Below are 21,288 nucleotides of genomic sequence, written 5' to 3'. Positions count from 1 at the left end.
TGCAATCAGAGCAGAGTTGTGACGTCACAGAGGTGCTGCAGCTAAGGAACATCTGGCTGACCGCAGCCGGCTCCCCCATGAGGTTTCAAGGTCACGTGACCTGGTGATGTTTTGCAGCGCTAGATGATATAACCAGCATGCATCACATTAAGTCAGCGCGACGCATCTGCATCAAGTCGAATGCACCTATTAATTAAGTTTGGTCCGTTTCCGGTGTGGGCGGAAATAGGAAGGGAGGAGGGAGGTTGACAAACTTCTTCTTCACATGTCGAGAGACCAAACACAACAAAACTACACAATGTGCCCTCAAGATAAAATAAGACAAATCCACAATAGTTCTCTCTCTCACACAAACACACACACACACACACACTCGTCGTAACTAATGGTTAATTGTTATGTTTGTTCAAGTAATACATTTTTTTCTGCCTTCGTGTTAAAATTAGTTAATAATTATTGATGTTTCCTCTAACACGGAGCTTTTATTTTGAAGGTGGTGAACTCACACAGGAAGTGGTTGTGACAGACTTCACTCTGGTCTCAGTCGAGGAGCTTCTCGTTTCTTCTTCTCTTCTTTTCTTTCTTTTCTTTCTTTCTTCTGTTGTTTCGTTTTGTTTTCGTCTCAGCTTCATTTTGTTGGTCTGTTTGTGACGTCACCGTGACGTCTGTGACGCTCCAGAGGATCAAAGATCGGAACCAGAAACTTTTTAACGAACTCGAACCAGGTGAGTTCATCACATACACACACACACACACACACACACAGTAACACAAATACACACATACACAGTAACACACACACACACACAGTAACATAAATACACACATACAGTAACACAAACACATGTACACACAAACACACGCATACACACACACACACAAACACACACACACAGTAACACAAATGCAAACAGTAACACACACACACAGTAACAGTAACACAAACACACAGTAACACATATACACACAAAGGGTCAAACACTAACACACAGTGGGTTAGGGTTTGAGTTTGACTTCCATTCATTGTGAACAGTCTCACCCAAAACTTTATCTCTAACCTTCTTTTCTTAACCCAACAAACATTTACCTAAATCCAAATGGATCTTGGATCAGTGACTGGAAGTGGTCCGGACTGATCACATGACTGATCACATGACTGATCTTGTGACTTACACTTACCAAAACTTTTAAAGAACAAAAACATTTTGAATAAAGTTTCAAACTTTATTGATCAGTGTTTTCCTGTGAAGACAGTTTCACATGTTACTGTTGCCACGGTTACTCCATGGTTAGTGAACAATGGTCATACATGTTGCAGGGCGCTGACATGAGCGTCCAGCCTCGGAGGATCCGTCTGAAGCCGTGGCTTCTGGCGCAGGTGAACGGTGGCAGGTTTCCTGGTCTCCAGTGGATCAACTCGGAACAACGCCTCTTCCAGATCCCCTGGAAACACGCTACACGCCACACGCCAACGTCTGATGAAGAAAACACTGTCTTCAAGGTGTGAACACGGATGACAGACAACTGACGACCACACTGTGTGTGTGTGTGTGTGTGTAAGGAAGTGTGCTGGTGTGTTTCAGAAACAGGAAACATGTTGAATGTTAGCAATGAGGTCACTTCCTCTTTTTTAAATGAAGCAGTCAATGTTTTCAGGAACACTGACATTTTTCACATGTTCCATTAAACATACATGTAAATATAAGCATGAGTAGATTAGGAGTGTAATCCCTGCTCTGTGACTTGCAGGCATGGGCTCTTGAGACAGGTAAATATCAGGAAGGTGTAGATGAACCGGACCCCGCCAAGTGGAAGGCGAACCTTCGCTGCGCTCTGAACAAGAGTCGAGAGTTTCAGCTGAAATACGACGGAACCAAAGAGACGCCGGTTCGTCCGTACAAGATCTACGAGGTCTGCGAGCAGCCAGCGAGCACGGGTGATGTCACAGGTGAACTGGTCACTTTTCAGGTTGTTTTACTGTTGTTTACTTACTTACTACTTCAGAGTCAATGTGTTCTTTATCGTCTCGATCACAATCAAACCTCTGGACCATTTAAATAACTTAATATGAATCATTTCACATGGCGTCTGATTGGGGTTGTTTTTTTCAGGTGGCTTTGATGATGATGATGATGAAGAGGTAAAGAATTCAATGTGTAGAAATATAAAATACATCTCGTTCATATTTATTGATTATTAACTCGTTCCGGTTTAATTCTCAGATGCCAAACCTAATGGACCTCACCATCAGTAAGTAACACTGCACCGTCTCCATAGAAACCAGGTGGTTTATGATGTCATGTGATGATGGAAAGGTATGATGTCATGTCTCGTCAGATCCCAGGATCAGTGACCCCTCCCCCTTCAATCAGTTCAGTTTATCTTCCAATGAGATGTTTGGACCTCATCATGTGATCCCGGTGCCCGTCCTACCTTTGAACTCTGACCTCCAGGCCCCGGGTCAGAACTTTGTCTCTGGACTCTCGACCAGACTCCAGGACTTGAACTCTTTGCCGCCCCCTGCTGCCTCTGTAACCCCTGGGCCGGACCTGATGGAGGCCAGCAGCATAGGAGGGATCCAGAACCAGCAACACTGCAAGTACGACCTGCTAAGCAGTGTCCCACGTGAGTGCAAGCTCTGACCCTTCATCTTTGACCTCCCTGTGATGATGTACAGCTAGAACAATCAGACGATTTATTATCTGTTCAATCAGGTCCAGAATTTTGGACCAGATCCTGTGTCTGATCCAGTCTCAGTTCAGTTTGTGGTTTTACTGATCAAGGTCTAACGGAGCAGCGGAAGGTGTTGGTACATCAGTATCTAACCTGAACCCTCCCAGTCTCAGGTCTAGAACCAGGACCAGGACTTAACAGTTCTCAGGTCCTGGTTCACTGCTAAAAACTAGTTCTGTTATGTGCAGTAAACATCTGGATTAAGAGGTTAACTTGTTCTAGGTCTAACGTGTCACAGGTTCTGTTGAAAACATTTCAACAGTTCTTTTGTCAGTGTCGACATAGTAACAGTCTCTCTCCGTCTGTTTCCACAGTAACAGATCTGGACCTGAAGTTCCAGTACCGGGGTCGGATCATGGGCTCTCTGACAGTGAGCAACCCTCAGGGCTGCCGGCTATACTCTGGCCATCTAGAGCCAAGCCCGGAACAGGTTGAGCTGTTTGGACCCGTCACCCTGCAGCAGGTCCTGTTCCCAGGGACATCCGAGATCCAGAACCAGAAGCAGCGGTTCTACACCGAGGCCCTGCTAGATGTGATGGACAGAGGTCTGATCCTGGAGATCTGGGAACAGGACATTTACGCCATTCGCCTCTGTCAGTGTAAGGTGTTCTGGTCTGGACCGGGCACAACCGAACAGAGTCCACCCAACCCCCTGGAGCGCGAGAAAAAGATCAAAGTTTTCAGTCTGAATGAATTCCTTCAAGGTGAGGAGTCAAAGGTTATGTCAGAAAACGTTTAGTTTCACCTCTGAGCCTCCTGTTGGAATAAATGTTCTGTTCTCAGGTCTGATCCTGTTCCAGAAAGGTGAAGCTACAAACCCTCCACCCTTTGAGATCTACTTCTGCTTTGGGGAGGACTGGCCGGACAAGAAACCCAAAGAGAAAAAACTCATCATCGTTCAGGTCAGAGGTCGTAAGACATCAGCACTAAACCTAACAACCAGTTAACTGTCAGAACTATAAAAGGTTCATGATGCAACTTCCTCATAAAGAACAAAAGCTGTAAATCTGATTTATTTTTTAACTTTAAAAACTGCATCAAACACTTTAACCTGGTTCTAATCAACCAGTATCAATGTGGCTGTTCTGGTCTCTACCTGGTTCCTGTCTTCAGGTGGTTCCTGTTGTGGCTCGCATCCTGACGGAGATGTTCTCAGGAGAACTCAGCTGGTCGACCGACAGCATCCGACTACAGATCTCAAACCCTGACGTCAAGGACCAGACGGTGGAGCAGTTTAAAGAACTGCAGAAGCTCCTGCAGAGCCAACACATCCAGGGCCCCTGGACCCCCAACGTGCCCTGATCTACACATCCAGGGCCCCTGGACAGAAGGACTCAGGGGGATCGACAGTGATTATTTTAAAGAAAGTTTCAAACTTTCATTTGTTTGAACTTACTTTTTTATTTTAAAGTCCTTGTCTGCAGAGAAACAAACATCAGCTGATTTTTACAGGAAGTAAAAGTGACCGTTTCCTGTTTGAGCAGTGAAGTGACACGTTCAATGACCACACATGTTAACCGTCTTTCAATCGATTAAACTGTTCGAATTTAAACTGTTAGAACATTTTGACAGTTCACCTGTTTAACCACTTCGTCTGTCTTCAGGAATTAAATAAACACGTTTTCTTTCATTCGTCACATTTTTGGATTCATTAACCAGGAAACAAATTATCTGTGAACTGACTGAAGGGGGGCAGCACTGAGCCTACTCATCATTACAAACTACTGAAAAACATCCTTTACCATAGTTTTATTGTCCTCAGTGGATGAACCTTTAGATTTTAGATAAAGTTCAATCCAGTGACATCAGAAAATCAATCAACTTATATTTAATTTAAATTAAATCAGTTTTGACAAGTGTGGTCTTCTGGTTAGGGTTAGTTAGTAGTTGTTAATAGTTTGTCTATGGTCTGGTTTCTGCTGGTTCAGGGTTAGTTAATAGTAGTTAAGACTCCATTGGATGTCTTCTTCACAGGCGAAACCACAGGATGGAAGTGTCACATTACCCAGAAGGCAGCAGTGACCTCACCTGTTCATCAGTCAAACTTTAGCGCAGGAAAATCAAACACCTGAAATCAGCTCCTGTTACATGTGTTCCAGTCAGATGATCTTCTTTGAATCTGATTGGTCCTCAGTTAAATGGGACTCAGTATTGATGAATTATGTAATCAATCTGACGCGAAAGAAATGAGCAACATAGGGTCGTAGTCAAGCTAGCTTCCGTCGTCCACTGCTGCCACATGAGGTCAGCAAATTACAAAATTAAAGTAAAAAGGAAACATCAGGGATAGAAAGGTGGCATCACTTCATCAAATTATAAGAATATTGTTCATATAAACTGAATGAGCGCACCCCCACGTTTCCTCAAACATAGGAATCACCTGTGAGCTTCTAATCTGAACTCAGTACTGCCCCCGTTGGCACATCAGCAGATAAACACTGTCTAACTGCAGCAGTGACTCCGTTTCACACTGATTTCACCTGAACGAAGGCGAGTTTCTGTTAGTGATGAAGAATGTGAGGTGAACTTTCCCACCTGCTTCAGGTGGAATCAGACGTCTTTCAAACAAACGAGTCAAATGTTAGTAAAACGTTGTTTGTTGTTTCAGTTGTTTATTGTTTACAACAAGGCTACATCACCGATGATGTCATGGTGTCAGTCTCTCTCACTTTGTGGAAAAACAACTAAAATTCAACCAAAGTTAAAAAGGTCAAAGGTGACGCCAAATCCACCAGATCACGCCCCCTCAGGCAGCCGCTCAGCCAAGAGCATCATGGGAATTTTTTTGGCTCATTCAATGGCACGGACAAAAAAACATCACGACCAAAGTCCCAAAAATAAATCTCTTAAAAACTGTTGACCAGGCACGTCCTCCGATTCATCAAGATCCAACAGGTGTGATCCGCATCAGCTCACTTAGTGAACTCCTCCCAGTCCTGGCCCCGCCCTCTTTCACCTGCTGCAGGTGAGTTCAGGGGTCAGGGGTCAGGGGGAGGACTCAGTCTGTTCAGTCAGTCCTCACTCTGTCAGTCTGTCAGAGAAATTCATCCTGTTTCACACGTAACCTCTTAACGTTCTCTGTCTCTCTTCCTCCTCCTCTTCCTCGTTCTGTGGATCCTCGTCTGCAGTCGCAGATTTTTGCCGTCACCTCTGAACGTTGGTCAACAAAACATTTAACCTGAAGACGAAACAACAAAGTTGAAAACACTACAAGGTGTGAACAGTTACCTGGTGCGAACGGTTACCTGGTGCGAACGGTTACCTGGTGTGAACAGTTACCTGGTGAGGTGTGAAGGTTGCAGCTATCGGAACAGTCTGGTGAACTCTCTGATGGCCCAACACACGTGTTTACACTCCTCAGCACTGAACAAACACAAACATGAATACAACAGATTTAGTATCTCTTTTCTATTTCTAACACAACAGCCTCACTCACACACACACAGTGTAACACAACAGCATCACACAACAGGCGGCCCGCTGCAAAGTTATGCCGCTGCTGCTTCAGGATCATTATTAGTTAGTAATGAGTCAGTTTCAGAAATTGAGTGCATGTGTAGATCATAAATCAAGTAGCCTCAGTATTTTCACATATTAAAATGCAATAACATGTCAATCATATTACATATTAAGATTCTAAAGATAATGACAAAATGCATGTCTCTAATAAATTAACTCTTATCTCTTTATCTCAGGATAAAAGTATACTAGCTTAAGTGAAAAGGTCCAGCTTGAATTAGCTTCCACTTGAGCTCCAGCCGGATCTAATCCAGGCTGATTCCAGGCTTTAATAAACCTGGTGTTGGGCATGAGCATGCAGCTTAAATCTCATTTTACAGTCAGCTAACTGTCAGGATTAGTATTAGAAGCTGCAGAATTTAATTACAAACTAAAATGTTTCACATGTGGCGTCAATCCTTGGCCGACATTGTTTTCATTAAATAAATGAATTGTCGGATCACTAGATACAGTCAGACTGTGGATGTTAAGTTAGATAATATCAGAGGTACCTCGAGAAGTGTTTTTTAATACTAATTTATGCTAGATTTTATTTAAAGTAGCTCTTCCAGCAAATGATAAATGAAATGCAAAGTATGTGTTTTAAATAGAATGAAATCTGTAAATATGAAACTTTCAGCCGCAAAGAAAAAAGACTGAGGTGAAACGAAGTGAGTATTTCATTATCAAAATACATAAGCTACTCGAACACATTTATCATTCACAGGATGTCTGTTCAATTTATCTTCTTTATATCAAAGATCAATAACTTTATATTGATACAAATTAATGAATTAATTGTCAGCATAAATTCAAACACAGCAGAGGGTCATCTTTGTCATGGGTGTGGATTGTTTGAGTCTCTGAGGAGGACCAAGGTCTTCAGAGACCCACAAGATCCTTTGAGCTCCTCTGATGAGTTTCTGAAAGATCTAGCTTCTCCTCAGAGGATGAACCTCTGTCAGCTGCTGGAGCCCAACAGAACCAGCCTGACCCGTAAAGTGCTCCCAGTACCACAGACTGCATCTGCTTCACTAGTTTCCTGTTCACTGTGGCTGATGCACAGAAGCTCAACACTACATTTTACACATTAATAACAGTCTTTTCTTTAGTTTTTATTGTTCTTTATAGTTTTCTACTTATTTTCATTTAGTATCTGACTGGTTCACAAACCCCATTGTACATGTGTGTACTGATATCAATATACAGTAGAAATAGAATCCCAGTGTCGTACCTGTTGTATTGTAAAGATATGAAATTCCACCTACTTACTATGTTTTTCCGTTTATTTTGTATTTACTCCGGGTGGCCTGGAACCCACCAGGGTTTAACCTGATAAAATAAGACTAAACACACCAGTCTCTCTATAGTTGTGAGGACACTCATTGACATAATGCATTCCCTAACCGTAACCTAACTTTAACCATCACAACTATGCCTAACTCTAACCTAAACCTTACCCTAAAACCAAGTCTTAACCCTCAAACAGCCCATTGAACTTGTGAGGACCAGACAGAATGTCCTCACAATGATGGTATTGAACCACAATTGGCCTCATAACTATAGACAGACATGCACAGACGCACACAGATCAGTGTGTTGAGGTAAACTCTGGACTCGTCTGAACCTGCTGTAAATTTGTCCTTGTTCCATTTGAGAAAAACAAGTCTCAACATGAATCTGTTGGGGTTTTTTTTAAAACTTCAAATTGCTTCTACTCGTCTTTTTTCTCTCTGCTCTCGTAGGTGTTGCAGTTTGTGGCCGACGTGCACGCAGAGTAACTCAGGCTATTTCTGTAGCTATAAATTACCAATGCTACCTGAAGACATGTGTCAGATGATCCGATCACAAGTCATCACTTCACACCTGAGTTGTGTCTGAAATCAGACACTTCTCACTATAGAAACTATCGCACCATAACTGCAGTGAGCTCATGGGCAAAAGAATAAAGCTCTTTCTACTCAGTTCATTTTCTGTGCACTGGTAATTAAGTTATTGTTGCAGGACTCTGACATTCAACAATAACATATGAAAATCAAAGATCCCATACAAAAATGTAAATGTTTATTTTCACTTTAAGGTAAAAAGCTTATTGAATCCTTAAAAGTAGAAAAAGACTTATTTTACAGTCACAACTCACAGATTTGTCCTGTGGTGTAAAAAACATCAGGGCTGTCTGTGTTTCTCCTCTCCGCCATTTTACTTCCTGTCAATGCTGCGATTGTAATGCATGATGGGATATATTGCTCAGTTAGTGACCATCGGATGTGAACTTTTTTTCATGATGCACTGTGTGAAACAGTGAGTCCACAATGAAGGGAATAAAAAAATGTCACTATATAGTGATTAGTGAGTGATTTCGGACACAGACACAACCCACTTTAACAACACCTGCTCTCAGCTGTACGTTTGGTTTGACAGCCAATCAGAAGCTTTTATTTGGCTGGTTCTGTTAGAACCTTATCAGGTCCAAGTCTCTCCAGCAGAACCATGACCTGAAGCCTTGTTACACTTTTCTCAAAGTTGAGGAAACAAAAAAGAGTCGGCGTCGTGCCAGTGTCATACATGTTGACGTTCTATGTCATACGTGTTGCCGGTGTCTCACCTGGTGACCTGTTTGTGGAAGTCAGTCAGCTGTTTGTGTGTGACTGTCACGGCGCCTCCTGAAGTCTCCTTTGGTAAACCTTTCAGAGCGTTTTCTAACCAGCGACAGAGCGTCTGAAACGACAAAGGTCACAGAGGTCAGGATCCACAGGCACCGTCGGACTGATGCATCTGCTCAGGTGTTTACTCACAGGTCTGTCAAACGCCATGACCTCCCACAGAACCTCGGCCACGTCAGGAAGCGTGTACGGCGGCAGACAGAAACAACACGAGTGCATGAGCTGAGTGACTAGCTGCTGACCATGTTGCTCCATGGCCTGACCAATCAGCTGCTTCCGCACCTCAAAGTCCTCCTCGTGCTGCAGAGACATGAGTCACATTTAAGATGTAAACAAGTCAAATTATCGGTATTCCTGAAAAATATTACTTTCTTTGACACAAATTTGTTAAATGAACGTTGACTCACGTCGTTGGCGACTCCGGTGTGAATCAGATCTCGGACAAACTTCATGACGCTGCAGTTGGCGTCTCGATGGTCTAATGCGCTGGCAGCAATCGCACACTGGATGATGTTAATGATGATGCTGCTGCTGAGTAACGTGACTGGACTCCGCTGAACAAACCTGGGTGCGCACAAACACACACGTATCAGAAGAGTCAACATTTGGTGTGTAAACAGGAAGTGATCAGGTGACCTGCACTCACCTGGTGGCTAGTCTGAACAGGTCGTCCACGGTGTCAGGATGATTCCTTAGACCGTTGGGCTGTTCCAGCAGCTGGAAGGTCGGCATACACAGAGCCTGGAGGAGGGAGAGTCATGTCACCATCATTATCAAAATGTTTTACAATCAGACTGGATCCTGGTGAGTTCACCTGCTGCTCAGGTGCATCATTACCTGTAACATGTCGAGCAGTCCCTGCCTGCAGCCCTCCTCCATGCCGTACTCATCCACCAAGATGCTGCCCAGGTACAGGAAGCAGGAGTGTGGATACACCTGGTACACACTCACCATCTGATCACGACCAACATCCAATCAGAAAACAGCTTAACAGGTAGATTCATTAAATCAGGAGAAAGATTTTCTGTTTGTTTTGGTCAACTGAACAATCGGAGGAAAGTCTACTGATCATGAAATCCAACCAATCCTCTACCAAGAACAACAACATTGACCGTACAGGTGTGTCACATAGGACAAGTACAACACAGCAAAGGTGTTTCAGAGCCGGTGTTTCTCACCTGAGTGACGAGTGGCTGTAGCAGGGAGGCGGAACCTTTCCCAACACATCTGACAGCAAACCTGAGACAGCGACAGCATCGCTCCACGATTCTGTTATCAGCCTGATGAGTGTTCAGAGTGTCCGACAGCACCGGCCAGATCTACAGAAGAGTCACATGACACACGCATCATCTACAGGTGAGTCACATGACACACGCATCATCTACAGGTGAGTCACGTGACACACGCATCATCTACAGGTGAGTCACGTGACACGCATCATCTACAGGTGAGTCACGTGACACACGCAACATCTACAGGTGAGTCACATGACACGCATCATCTACAGGTGAGTCACATGACACACGCATCATCTACAGTTGAGTCACGTGACACACGCATCATCTACAGGTGAGTCAATGACACACGCATCATCTACAGGTGAGTCACATGACACACGCATCATCTACAGGTGAGTCACGTGACACGCATCATCTACAGGTGAGTCAGTGACACACGCATCATCTACAGGTGAGTCACGTGACACACGCATCATCTACAGGTGAGTCACATGACACGACACAGTGACACATGCACACGCATCATCTACAGGTGAGTCACGTGACACACGCATCATCTACAGGTGAGTCACGTGACACACGCATCATCTACAGGTGAGTCACATGACACGCATCATCTACAGGTGAGTCAATGACACACGCATCATCTACAGTTGAGTCATGTGACACACGCATCATCTACAGGTGAGTCACGTGACACACGCATCATCTACAGGTGAGTCACATGACACAGCATCATCTACAGGTGAGTCACATGATGAAGTTCATGAGGTGTTTTACCTCCTGGATGACTTTCTGACAGGGGTGAGTCTGTCCATTCTCTACGATGGGGTTTGTGTGTCTGGGAAAAAAAGTAAAAATAAATAATAAAAATAAACCCTAACAACAATCACTGTCAGTATTTGTTCATTTATATAAAGTTTGACAACAGGTGAACTCACCTGAAGATAACAGCCAGTCGGTCGAGCCAAACAGTCGGATCAGCTGATTTACCGTTTGTAGATTCTTCTGCTAAAAGCTGAAAAACAGATAAATATATAAAACGTGAAAACTGGACAGAGATTTTATTTCTTTTACAAAACATGTTAACATTAAAAAAAAACTATTAAAACACAGAACCAAAGTGATGTAATTTATTATAAAAACGTTAAAAGATGAAAGGACATGTAAACACTAACCTTCTTCAGAGCGATGACTTGAACCGCACAAAGGTCACTGAGACACTCTGCAATCTTCTCTAGAGGAAGACGAGCCAGGACCAGAGCTGTACCTGTGCAGGTAAACCACACAGGTGAGTGTACTTGTGTGACTTTAGAACCTGTGTTCTGTTTTAAAATGAATTTAAACATGTCACCTGACGGATGACGTCACCACAGGTGGGTTACCATACCTTTGAGCAGTCCTACGGCTGCCTCTGTGGACAGGGCGAATGAGTCGAGGGAGCGAGCGATGTCGAGCAGACCCTGGAAGTGTTGAGCCATGTGATCTCTGCACACTGAACAGATGTTGTGGATCGCCTTCGCCGCCGCTGACGCCAGAGGTTTCTCTCTGAGGCCTTTCATCAGGTAACTCAACACGGGGTCTGACAGGAAGTACACAGTTCAACGCAATAAAAGACCTTTCATCACAAACAGGTGACTCAGTAAAATGAATGCCAACACTTTCCTGTGAATATTTGTTTGGTTAAATGTTCAAGGAAACAAAAGCTGGAGGGGAATCCGACAAAGGTGTTCAGATTTCATTTTTCAGACAGATTTTCCTACCCAGGAATCTTGGGTTTCTGTCTACGACCTCGCTCATCTCTCCAACCAGCTCAATGCTCGTGTATCGAACTGCCATGTGGACACTTTCAGGAAGTAAAACCACCTGCTGCAGCACCTCCGACAGCGTAGGGTTGTTTTCTCTGTAAATGAAACAGCCCCAGGACAAAGTGGTTTAAACTGCATTTAAAGAAAAAGAAAAACAGTCTCCTAAAATCTGAATATGTTCAACATTTCAGCTTCTGTTTCACAAATATTTTCTCCCTGTTCGGATTGGAAATCGTTTCAGTAGATGAAAGGAAACTGCAGATACTCACGGATCAACACTTTTCGCAATCGCAGCCATGATGAAAAGAACAGCTTCCGTCACTTCCCAGGGTGGGTTCCCCTCTTTTAACGTAGAATATAACTGAGAACAAGCAGAAACTCTTTTTAACCAGGGATCCAGACTAACTTTTATTTTTTGCAATGGTGCACTCAACTTATTCATTTAGGTGGACAAGCACCTAATTTAGGGACACCCGAAATTTGTCCCTGCCTTTTTGCCACCAAAATAATAAGCCTATTATACCTTTTCTTGACAGTTCCCATATACATTGGTCATTTCTTAACTAGGGCTGGGTATCGCAACGGCTTTCCCTAATCGATTTGATTCTTATCACAATATCAACACTGATCACAATATAATGATCGATACTTCTCTTAAACAAGTAAAATCTTTCTTCATAGCTGCATGCCCATTCATTCGTTCAGCAAGACATTTGACAGGCTGCCTCGCAATTCTCTATGCAGGAAAAACACAAGCAGAATGTCTTTTAATGTTGAATATAACTGAGAACAAGCGGAACCTTTTTAACGTAGAATAGAAGTGTTTACCCTAACACCCTAACCCAAACAGAGGTGGCAAAAACAGCTCTCAGAATAAAATAAACCTTCAGTTTGAGATTAATTGTGGATTAAAGGTTTTAAAGTAACATTAAGGTTAATGTTAAGGTAACATTCATCAGTGTGTGTCTGCTTCTTCAACAGCAGACACACACTCACTGTCGCAGTCGTTGAACAGACCATTTGTGTAAATACAGAGGGTGTATTTCTCTCTATGGTTAATGCTAGTGTTTGTGGCAGCTAACTACTTGAGATCAGGGGTTAATCATGGCAATGCCAAGCATGAATGTGGGGGAGAGGAGCTTCAGAGGGAGCCTTGAGGGTGTACTTGTTTTGAAATATCAACAGCTGTTTCCCAGAGTCACTAACTCCAGCTTTATAAACTAAAGTTACCTGAGAAAAACACTCCATGGACCCGACAAGAAAAATTACGTCTTTAACGAGGTCAGAGACTCTCATCCTGAACTCTCCAAAATCATCTGTGTCCTCCGGGATTCCCTCCTGTTGAGAGAAAATTATTTTGCATTGAAGATCGAGATTAAGAATAAAATGTTTTCAGGAGTTAAACACTTTACCAGTTACACAGTTAACCACCAACAGTTAGCACCGTGAATCCAGTCTCCAGTCAAAATGTTTTTAAGATCAGAGTGAATAATAAAGTTCAGGATTTCATCAGAATGTCAGTGTAAACAGGATTAGTACTCGTACGTGGTCTGGATCCAGCTGACAGTGTCGAGCCAAACAGTGCAGAAGTCTCTGGATGTACGGTCTGAAGATGGTGTGAAGCGCCGCATCATTAATTTTATACAGATGTTCTCCGAGACGGTACCAGAAGTTAAAGGAAATCTCCACCACCTGGAACACAAAGACCAGAACAAAAAGTAGAACTTTAATGATTAAGATTTCGAATAACTAAAACCCAGAAAAAAAAGAAATATATATATATATATATATATATATTTGTATAGCCCATGTTCACAAATTAAAATATGTCTCATAGATCTTAACAAGGTGCAACATCCTCTGTTCTTAACTCTCAACAAAAGTAAGGAAAAACTACCAAAAAAAACCTATTCACAGGGGGGAAATTAACGTAGAAACTTCAGAGAGAGCCACATGTGAGGGTCCCTCTCCCAGGACGGACAGAAGTACACTAGATGCTGCGTGTAGCTGAACACATCAACAAACAGTGTGGGTGTTGGTTATATCCGTACCTCGTACTGTGGGTGTCCTGCACAGATCAGCAGCAGCTCCAGTGTCCTCAGGTCGCCCATACCCTGACCTGGACTCCTGACAGTCGTCTCTAGAAACGTCTCACAGAGTTCGGTGAAGATCCTGCAGTAGTTCAGCACTCTGACAACACACAACAAATCATACATGTAGCTGAAAACACACCGACAGTGCAATGAACAACAATCAGAAACCGTTTCCTCCATGTCCTCACTTGTCAAGGTCTTCTCGGGCTACAGCCATGTGATAGGCCGTCTCCAAGGTCAGGACGCCCTGGAAGAGCTGCAGAGCCAACGCCATGTTGGTGTCCACATTTTCTATGGCGTAGAGAGACGAGCAGACACAGTCCGACGCTGCCTCATGGAGGTTAGTGGAGGTTTCATCCCTCTGCTATAGAGACAATAGGAAACATCAACAGCTGATGCGACACTGGTTTATCACTCTCATGGTGATTTATGCCGACTTCCCTGTAGACCTGCAAGACGATAAAACAATAATGAGTAATTCTCACCAGGACTTGGAAGAGAACCATGAGCAACTGGTTATTAGCCATGAAGTTAGTGTCGAGCACTCCCAGGTTGAACCAGCTGCCGAGACAACGAAACACTTTGATGAGCATCTTCTCATTGTCGCCCGTCTTCTCCACACATGACGTCTGAAATCAAACACAAAGAGCGTGACGTTGCATCACCTGTCCTCTGAGTCCAGATGACAATCTGATCTGAATCATCATCTCAGCGCTGTACTTTGAATCTGACAAATGCTGGTTTGGGTTATTGATATCAATCAATAGTAAATCATCCAAAACTGAAACATGATTCGCAGATAATCAATAATGACTGAAAAAGAAAAGGTACAGCAATCATGAAGAATAATCACATCATTAAACTGCTGATGAAAACCAGAATGTTTTTTCAACAGTTGATTAAGAAAATAAATATAAGAACTAAGATACAGAAAAGTGAAAACTTATTTAAATGTTTAGTCTTGTTTCATTAATTCACACTGGAGATCGTTGGTGTTTTTGTTTGTAAAATAATGTGAGTCAATGTTATTTGTTTTAATGTGTGTTAAAACCATCCCTAACCCTCCACACTGGCCAACAGGAAAGTGTTTGACACGAGGACAAGAGAGAAACATTTAACCAGTAGAGGGCGTCAGAGGTAGAGTGACACAGACCAGCAGGGTGACCACAGTGCTGGAGTAATAAGCCAGATCCTCGATGATCTCTGTCCTACGATTGGCTCCGATTCGTAGAGATCGACTGTGAACTTCCTCTGGAAGCACAGTGAGGATCTCCACCAGGAAGGGCATCGAGCTGATGTCATTATTGTACCTGAGAGGAGGCAGAGACACGGACAGGTGAGTCAGATCATCAGAGGATAAATCAAACTGTCCTTCACTCTGGACAAAGACGAGTCTTCAACAGACTCATCTCTTCTCCATCTTGTCACTGTAATCACTCGTTCTTCAATGAAAATATATAAACTATCTGTAGACGCAATCGTCTTGATACTTCCTTACTACAATCATCACTTCCTGTTTGTAAAAAGTTGAAATTATGTGAATTCTTACTTTTCTATGAGCGTGTGAACGCATCCTTTCCAAGACGCCATCTGAAGAGCGAGATCTGCGATCGCTAAAGCCAGCTGACACAGAAAACATATCAATCAACTTCTGAACTGATCAGTGTTATTGATCAGGATCAAACATATTTATTGATCCTCGGAGCAGATGTGGTTTATTGCAACATCAGGACAGAACAAACAATGAAACATTAACACAATATATGTGTAACACTAATTTACGTAATGTAATGAAACTATAACGTGTTTTTCGTTACCGGCTGGTTCAGTTCCTCGGATCATAAAGAACAGGTGTGAACAGTGTTACCTGTGTGACAATGATGGGCGACAGATCTTTGAGGTTCTGGATGTGGGTCAGCAGCGAGTCTCGAAGTGCATTGTGGGTCTCAGGAGGAAGCTCGTAGAAGGATGTCTGGATCTTCATCTTCATCGTCTGAGCAGCAAAATAACACGATTCCACGTCCTGTTTGCACTGCAGCAGCTGGTCTGAGATCTCCCAGGCGTACATCTGAGGGACGGACAGGAAGTGATGTCATTACCCCTGTCAGAGTAAGGGTTACGATCCGGATTCATGATCCGACAACATCGATTAATAACTAAATAAATGTGATTGTCAGTTTGTGTTTGATTAGCCACACACACAGGCTGCAGTCAGACTATCACACAGTGCTGTTTTAACCCTAACCCCTTTAATATACAGTCACTGATGGTCTTTATATACAGTCGCTGATGGGCTTTATATACAGTCGCTGATGGGCTTTATATACAGTCGCTGATGGTACAGTCACTGATCATCTTTATATACAGTCACTGATGGTCTTTATATATAGTCACTGATGGTCTTTATATACAGTCACTGATCCTCTTTATATACAGTCACTGATGGTACAGTCACTGATGGTCTTTATATACAGTCACTGATCCTCTTTATATACAGTCGCTGATGGTCTTTATATACAGTCACTGATGGTCTTTATATACAGTCACTGATGGTCTTTATATACAGTCACTGATGGTCTTTATATACAGTCGCTGATGGTCTTTATATACAGTCACTGATGGTCTTTATATACAGTCACTGATGGTACAGTCACTGATGGTCTTTATATACAGTCACTGATGGTCTTTATATACAGTCACTGATGGTCTTTATATACAGTCACTGATGGTACAGTCACTGATGGTCTTTATATACAGTCACTGATGGTCTTTATATACAGTCACTGATGATCTTTATATACAGTCACTGATCATCTTTATATACAGTCACTGATGGTCTTTATATACAGTCACTGATCATCTTTATATACAGTCACTGATCATCTTTATATACAGTCACTGATCATCTTTATATACAGTCACTGATGGTCTTTATATACAGTCACTGATCATCTTTATATACAGTCACTGATCATCTTTATATACAGTCACTGATCATCTTTATATACAGTCACTGATGGTCTTTATATACAGTCACTGATGGTCTTTATATACAGTCACTGATGGTCTTTATATACAGTCACTGATGGTCTTTATATACAGTCACTGATGGTCTTTATATACAGTCGCTGATGGTCTTTATATACAGTCACTGATGGTCTTTATATACAGTCACTGATGGTCTTTATATACAGTCGCTGATGGTCTTTATATACAGTCGCTGATGGTCTTTATATACAGTCGCTGATGGTCTTTATATACAGGCGCTGATGGTCTTTATATACAGGCGCTGATGGTCTTTATATACAGGCGCTGATGGTCTTTATATACAGGCGCTGATGGTCTTTATATACAGTCGCTGATGGTCTTTATATACAGGCGCTGATGGTCTTTATATACAGTCAGTGATGGTCTTTATATACAGTCGCTGATGGTCTTTATATACAGTCAGTGATGGTCTTTATATACAGTCGCTGATGGTCTTTATATACAGTCGCTGATGATCTTTATATACAGTCGCTGATGGTCTTTATACACAGTCGCTGATGGTCTTTATATACAGTCACTGATGGTCTTTATATACAGTCCCTGATCGTCTTTATATACAGTCCCTGATCATCTTTATATAGTCACTGATGGTCTTTATATACAGTCACTGATGGTCTTTATATACAGTCACTGATGGTCTTTATATACAGTCCCTGATGGTCTTTATATACAGTCACTGATGGTCTTTATATACAGTCACTGATGGTCTTTATATACAGTCACTGATGGTCTTTATATACCGTCACTGATGGTCTTTATATACAGTCACTGATGGTCTTTATATACAGTCACTGATGGTCTTTATATAAAGTCACTGATGGTCTTTATATACAGTCACTGATGGTCTTTATATACAGTCACTGATGGTCTTTATATACAGTCACTGATGGTCTTTATATACAGTCACTGATGGTCTTTATATACAGTCACTGATGGTCTTTATATACAGTCACTGATGGTCTTTATATACAGTCACTGATCCTCTTTATATAAAGTCACTGATGGTCTTTATATACAGTCACTGATGGTCTTTATATACAGTCACTGATGGTCTTTATATACAGTCACTGATCGTCTTTATATACAGTCACTGATCCTCTTTATATAAGGTCACTGATCCTCTTTATATAAAGTCACTGATGGTCTTTATATACAGTCACTGATCCTCTTTATATAAAGTCACTGATGGTCTTTATATAAAGTCACTGATGGTCTTTATATAAAGTCACTGATGGTCTTTATATACAGTCACTGATCCTCTTTATATAAAGTCACTGATGGTCTTTATATACAGTCACTGATGGTCTTTATATACAGTCACTGATCATCTTTATATAAAGTCACTGATGGTCTTTATATACAGTCACTGATCGTCTTTATATAAAGTCACTGATGGTCTTTATATAAAGTCACTGATGGTCTTTATATACAGTCACTGATGGTCTTTATATACAGTCACTGATGGTCTTTATATACAGTCACTGATCGTCTTTATATAAAGTCACTGATGGTCTTTATATACAGTCACTGATGGTCTTTATATACAGTCACTGATCATCTTTATATAAAGTCACTGATGGTCTTTATATACAGTCACTGATGGTCTTTATATACAGTCACTGATCCCCGGTCCCTATTTGATTCTGGTTTGAGCTCCGCCCTGAAACTAAATCTCACTTTAGTTTCACTCATTGAGAAAGAGAGAGAGTGACATCAGAGATCCCTGTCACATTAACAACATTATATTTAATAACTGATTGATTATTGTATCAGATGAATAAATACAAATGATTGACAGGGTTAACTCTGTATTTATTGATTATTGTAATAAATTAATAAGAAGGACTGACTAAAACTATTAAACCTGTTAATAGTTTGATCTTTAAATCCAGATAAAAGTTGTGATCTTTTGCCTGGAGTTTGGTGAACAGCTGTTCGGGTTAACTCTAACCTAACCAGAGATAAACACTGGTCATTGACTTAATATAACTTAAACTGCTGCGGTGAAGTTTACTCTCTGACGTCACGTAACTACATGACGTCAGAGAGTAAACGTCACCGCAGCAGTGGCACCAGTCAGGCTAACATGCTAAAGGAGCTAGCACACCGGGCCTGATAGAACCTGAAACACGGAACATTCGTTGGAAACTGCGACATTTGCTCCTCAACACCGCAGCGTGTGTGTGTCTGTGTGTGACAGCACACAGCTAATCGTGCTAACACGAAGCTAAAGGTTCGCGTTTTCATCCATTCATTTAACTAGCTTAGCTTAGCTGTGATGCTAACGGGAAGCTGCGGCTCCTCTGAGACTGCGCACTTCACTTCTCCGGGTGTTTTCAAAGCGGGTCAACATTCACACCCGGGTCCGGACACAGCCCATCAGATCCCCCTCAGACCCCCTCCACCCTCCGTCCTTCGCCCTCCGGTCCCCCGGGCTCTCCCATTTTCTTACCGATCTTTGGAGCTCTCCGAGCCACACCGAGGCTCGCTCCTTCCCGGCCGGGTCCGGGTCGTGGTACAGGGCTTGGACCGCCTGGTAGACCAGGGTCAGGTTCGGTTTGCCCCCCTCCATATCTCGGCTCAGAGGCGGGATGAGATAAGGCAGAAATTAAAGCTACACGGCGGATCTGAAAGAGTCCTACACGGCCTGAGAATCGACCGCCATCTCGCACTGGCTTCCCGCATGCAACCGCGATTGGATCCCGACTGGAAACACAGACAGGAACATTAGTTCCGCTCATGACGTGAGGACTTCAGAGGTCCGTTAAAAATAAAATACCTCTAAAGTCGCTGCTCATTAAACTTCGTCTTAATGGACAAATACAGAAACTCATATTTCAGTCCATCTAACTTATTAACTAATTAACAGAACTCGATTTTAGAAAATAACAAGTTAAAAAATAAATTGTTAATAGACGGAACAGAACTATTTTAAATGTTAAAGTTTATTTGACTCTTATGATTTGAACTGCCTTTGAAAAACTTTACTGTGTTTTTTAAACAATTGTTTCACTTCGATAAAACTTGTTTTTCAGGGGCCAGCGTTTAACTATGTTTAACTAGGTGCTGTTTCTGATTGAAGTCACAGTCTTATGAATGACAAAAAAACACAAAAATTCAGAACGATGACACCGTTTTTTCATTATTTATTAGATATACAATCATTTTCATACAAAAAATGTACTTTGTTTTTCCTTGTACTTTATTTCAAATTTATCATTGATAAGAACATTGTGCTGCTGACAGGGTGTGAACTAACCATTACCATAACCCTAGGGGCTGTGGCTCAGGAGGTGGAGCAGTTCGTCCACTAACCGGTTCGATTCCTGTCTGCCCCCATTCCTTATGCCAAAGTGTCCTTGGGCAAGATACTGAACCAAACTGCTTCTAACGTCTGTGACAGTGTGTGAGTGATGTGGATGGAGAAAGTACATCTGCACATAGGTGAAGTGTGTGAATGGTAAAACTGTAAAGAGCTTTGTGTCATTAAGACTAGAAAAGATCGTATACAGATCATTTACCTTTCCTGATGGCGGCAGTGGATCATGACGTTGGACTGGGGATTATGCCATCTGATTGTGATCCTGATCGTGGTGGCAGCTAAACGTGGACTATTATTTTCAACAAGACTGCTTGATATATAATATTTCACCTCAGATACTCGACCATTACTGACAATAATCCATCAGTTCATTGACCTTCAGCTACAAAGTGTTTATTCTAATCAAAGCTGTAAATACTCTGATCTCTCTGATGTTCTCTGTTCCACGTGACATCTGTTCACTTGTGTCCGTCCTGGGAGACGGGTCCTCACATGTGTCTCTGAGGTTTCTACCTTCTTTACCTGTTAAAGGTTTTAGTAGTTTGACTCTTGAGGGTTAAGGACAGAGGACGTCTCACCTTGTTAAAGACCATGAGACAAACTGGGATTTGTGAATATGGGCTATACTAATAAAATTTGATTGATTGATTGATTGAATTAATTTACTTTCCATTATATTATTATTATTATTATTATAACTGTTTATTCCAACCAATGCTGTAAATACTCCCTGCCCCCTATCCTCACCTGTGACTCTCTGAGCTTTATTTACTGTTAATAAAGTTTGCTAGTTTTACTCTTGTTGAGGGTTAAGAACAGAGTGTGATCAATAATAATTTATAATTAATTATTAATCAATCAATGAGGTCAGTGATGAATTATCAA

The 21,288-nt window shown here is 42.0% G+C and overlaps 2 protein-coding genes across 3 annotated transcripts; one reads left to right on the top strand and one right to left on the bottom strand.

Moving 5' to 3' along the window:
• Positions 1-500: 500 nt before the first annotated feature.
• On the top strand, positions 501-4,363 carry irf5 (interferon regulatory factor 5). Its single transcript, XM_035147384.2, has 9 exons — positions 501-725; positions 1,319-1,501; positions 1,750-1,948; positions 2,112-2,140; positions 2,223-2,250; positions 2,338-2,625; positions 3,048-3,437; positions 3,517-3,635; positions 3,847-4,363. The coding sequence occupies exons 2-9, from the start codon at positions 1,328-1,330 to the stop codon at positions 4,033-4,035; spliced, it is 1,416 nt and encodes a 471-aa protein (XP_035003275.1). The 5' UTR covers positions 501-725; positions 1,319-1,327; the 3' UTR covers positions 4,036-4,363.
• Positions 4,364-5,328: 965 nt separating this feature from the next.
• On the bottom strand, positions 5,329-19,808 carry tnpo3 (transportin 3). 2 transcript variants are annotated; one of them, XM_035147383.2, is made up of 23 exons: positions 19,534-19,808; positions 15,901-16,101; positions 15,583-15,656; positions 15,187-15,343; positions 14,519-14,662; positions 14,222-14,397; positions 13,992-14,130; positions 13,486-13,632; positions 13,171-13,278; positions 12,210-12,301; positions 11,896-12,035; positions 11,523-11,714; positions 11,311-11,402; positions 11,074-11,150; positions 10,913-10,973; positions 10,073-10,213; positions 9,732-9,848; positions 9,541-9,635; positions 9,302-9,458; positions 9,027-9,194; positions 8,837-8,949; positions 5,996-6,096; positions 5,329-5,911 (listed from the first exon to the last, which is right to left on the bottom strand). In XM_035147383.2, the coding sequence occupies exons 1-22, from the start codon at positions 19,651-19,653 to the stop codon at positions 6,036-6,038; spliced, it is 2,772 nt and encodes a 923-aa protein (XP_035003274.1). In that variant the 5' UTR covers positions 19,654-19,808; the 3' UTR covers positions 5,329-5,911; positions 5,996-6,035. The 2 variants fall into 2 exon arrangements, with proteins under 2 accessions (XP_035003274.1, XP_035003273.1); XM_035147382.2 differs by having other exon boundaries at positions 6,013-6,096.
• Between the last annotated feature and the right edge of the window lie 1,480 nt (positions 19,809-21,288).

This window comes from Hippoglossus stenolepis, chromosome 22, assembly GCF_022539355.2.
Source record: "Hippoglossus stenolepis isolate QCI-W04-F060 chromosome 22, HSTE1.2, whole genome shotgun sequence".
Lineage (NCBI taxonomy): Eukaryota > Metazoa > Chordata > Actinopteri > Pleuronectiformes > Pleuronectidae > Hippoglossus > Hippoglossus stenolepis.
Note: the sequence above shows the minus strand (reverse complement) of the source record. Positions and strands in the feature narration are given on the sequence as shown.

Coding starts and splice junctions, on each gene's coding strand:
- irf5 (XM_035147384.2), top strand. CDS start 1,328: ATGAGCGTCCAGCCTCGGAGGATCCGTCTGAAGCCGTGGCTTCTGGCG. Junction 1,502..1,749: donor AAGAAAACACTGTCTTCAAG/GTGTGAACACGG, acceptor TGTGACTTGCAG/GCATGGGCTCTTGAGACAGG. Junction 3,636..3,846: donor AAAAACTCATCATCGTTCAG/GTCAGAGGTCGT, acceptor TCCTGTCTTCAG/GTGGTTCCTGTTGTGGCTCG.
- tnpo3 (XM_035147383.2), bottom strand. CDS start 19,653: ATGGAGGGGGGCAAACCGAACCTGACCCTGGTCTACCAGGCGGTCCAA. Junction 13,633..13,991: donor CAGGACACCCACAGTACGAG/GTACGGATATAA, acceptor TTTGTGTTCCAG/GTGGTGGAGATTTCCTTTAA. Junction 10,214..10,912: donor GTCAGAAAGTCATCCAGGAG/GTAAAACACCTC, acceptor ACTCTTCTGTAG/ATCTGGCCGGTGCTGTCGGA.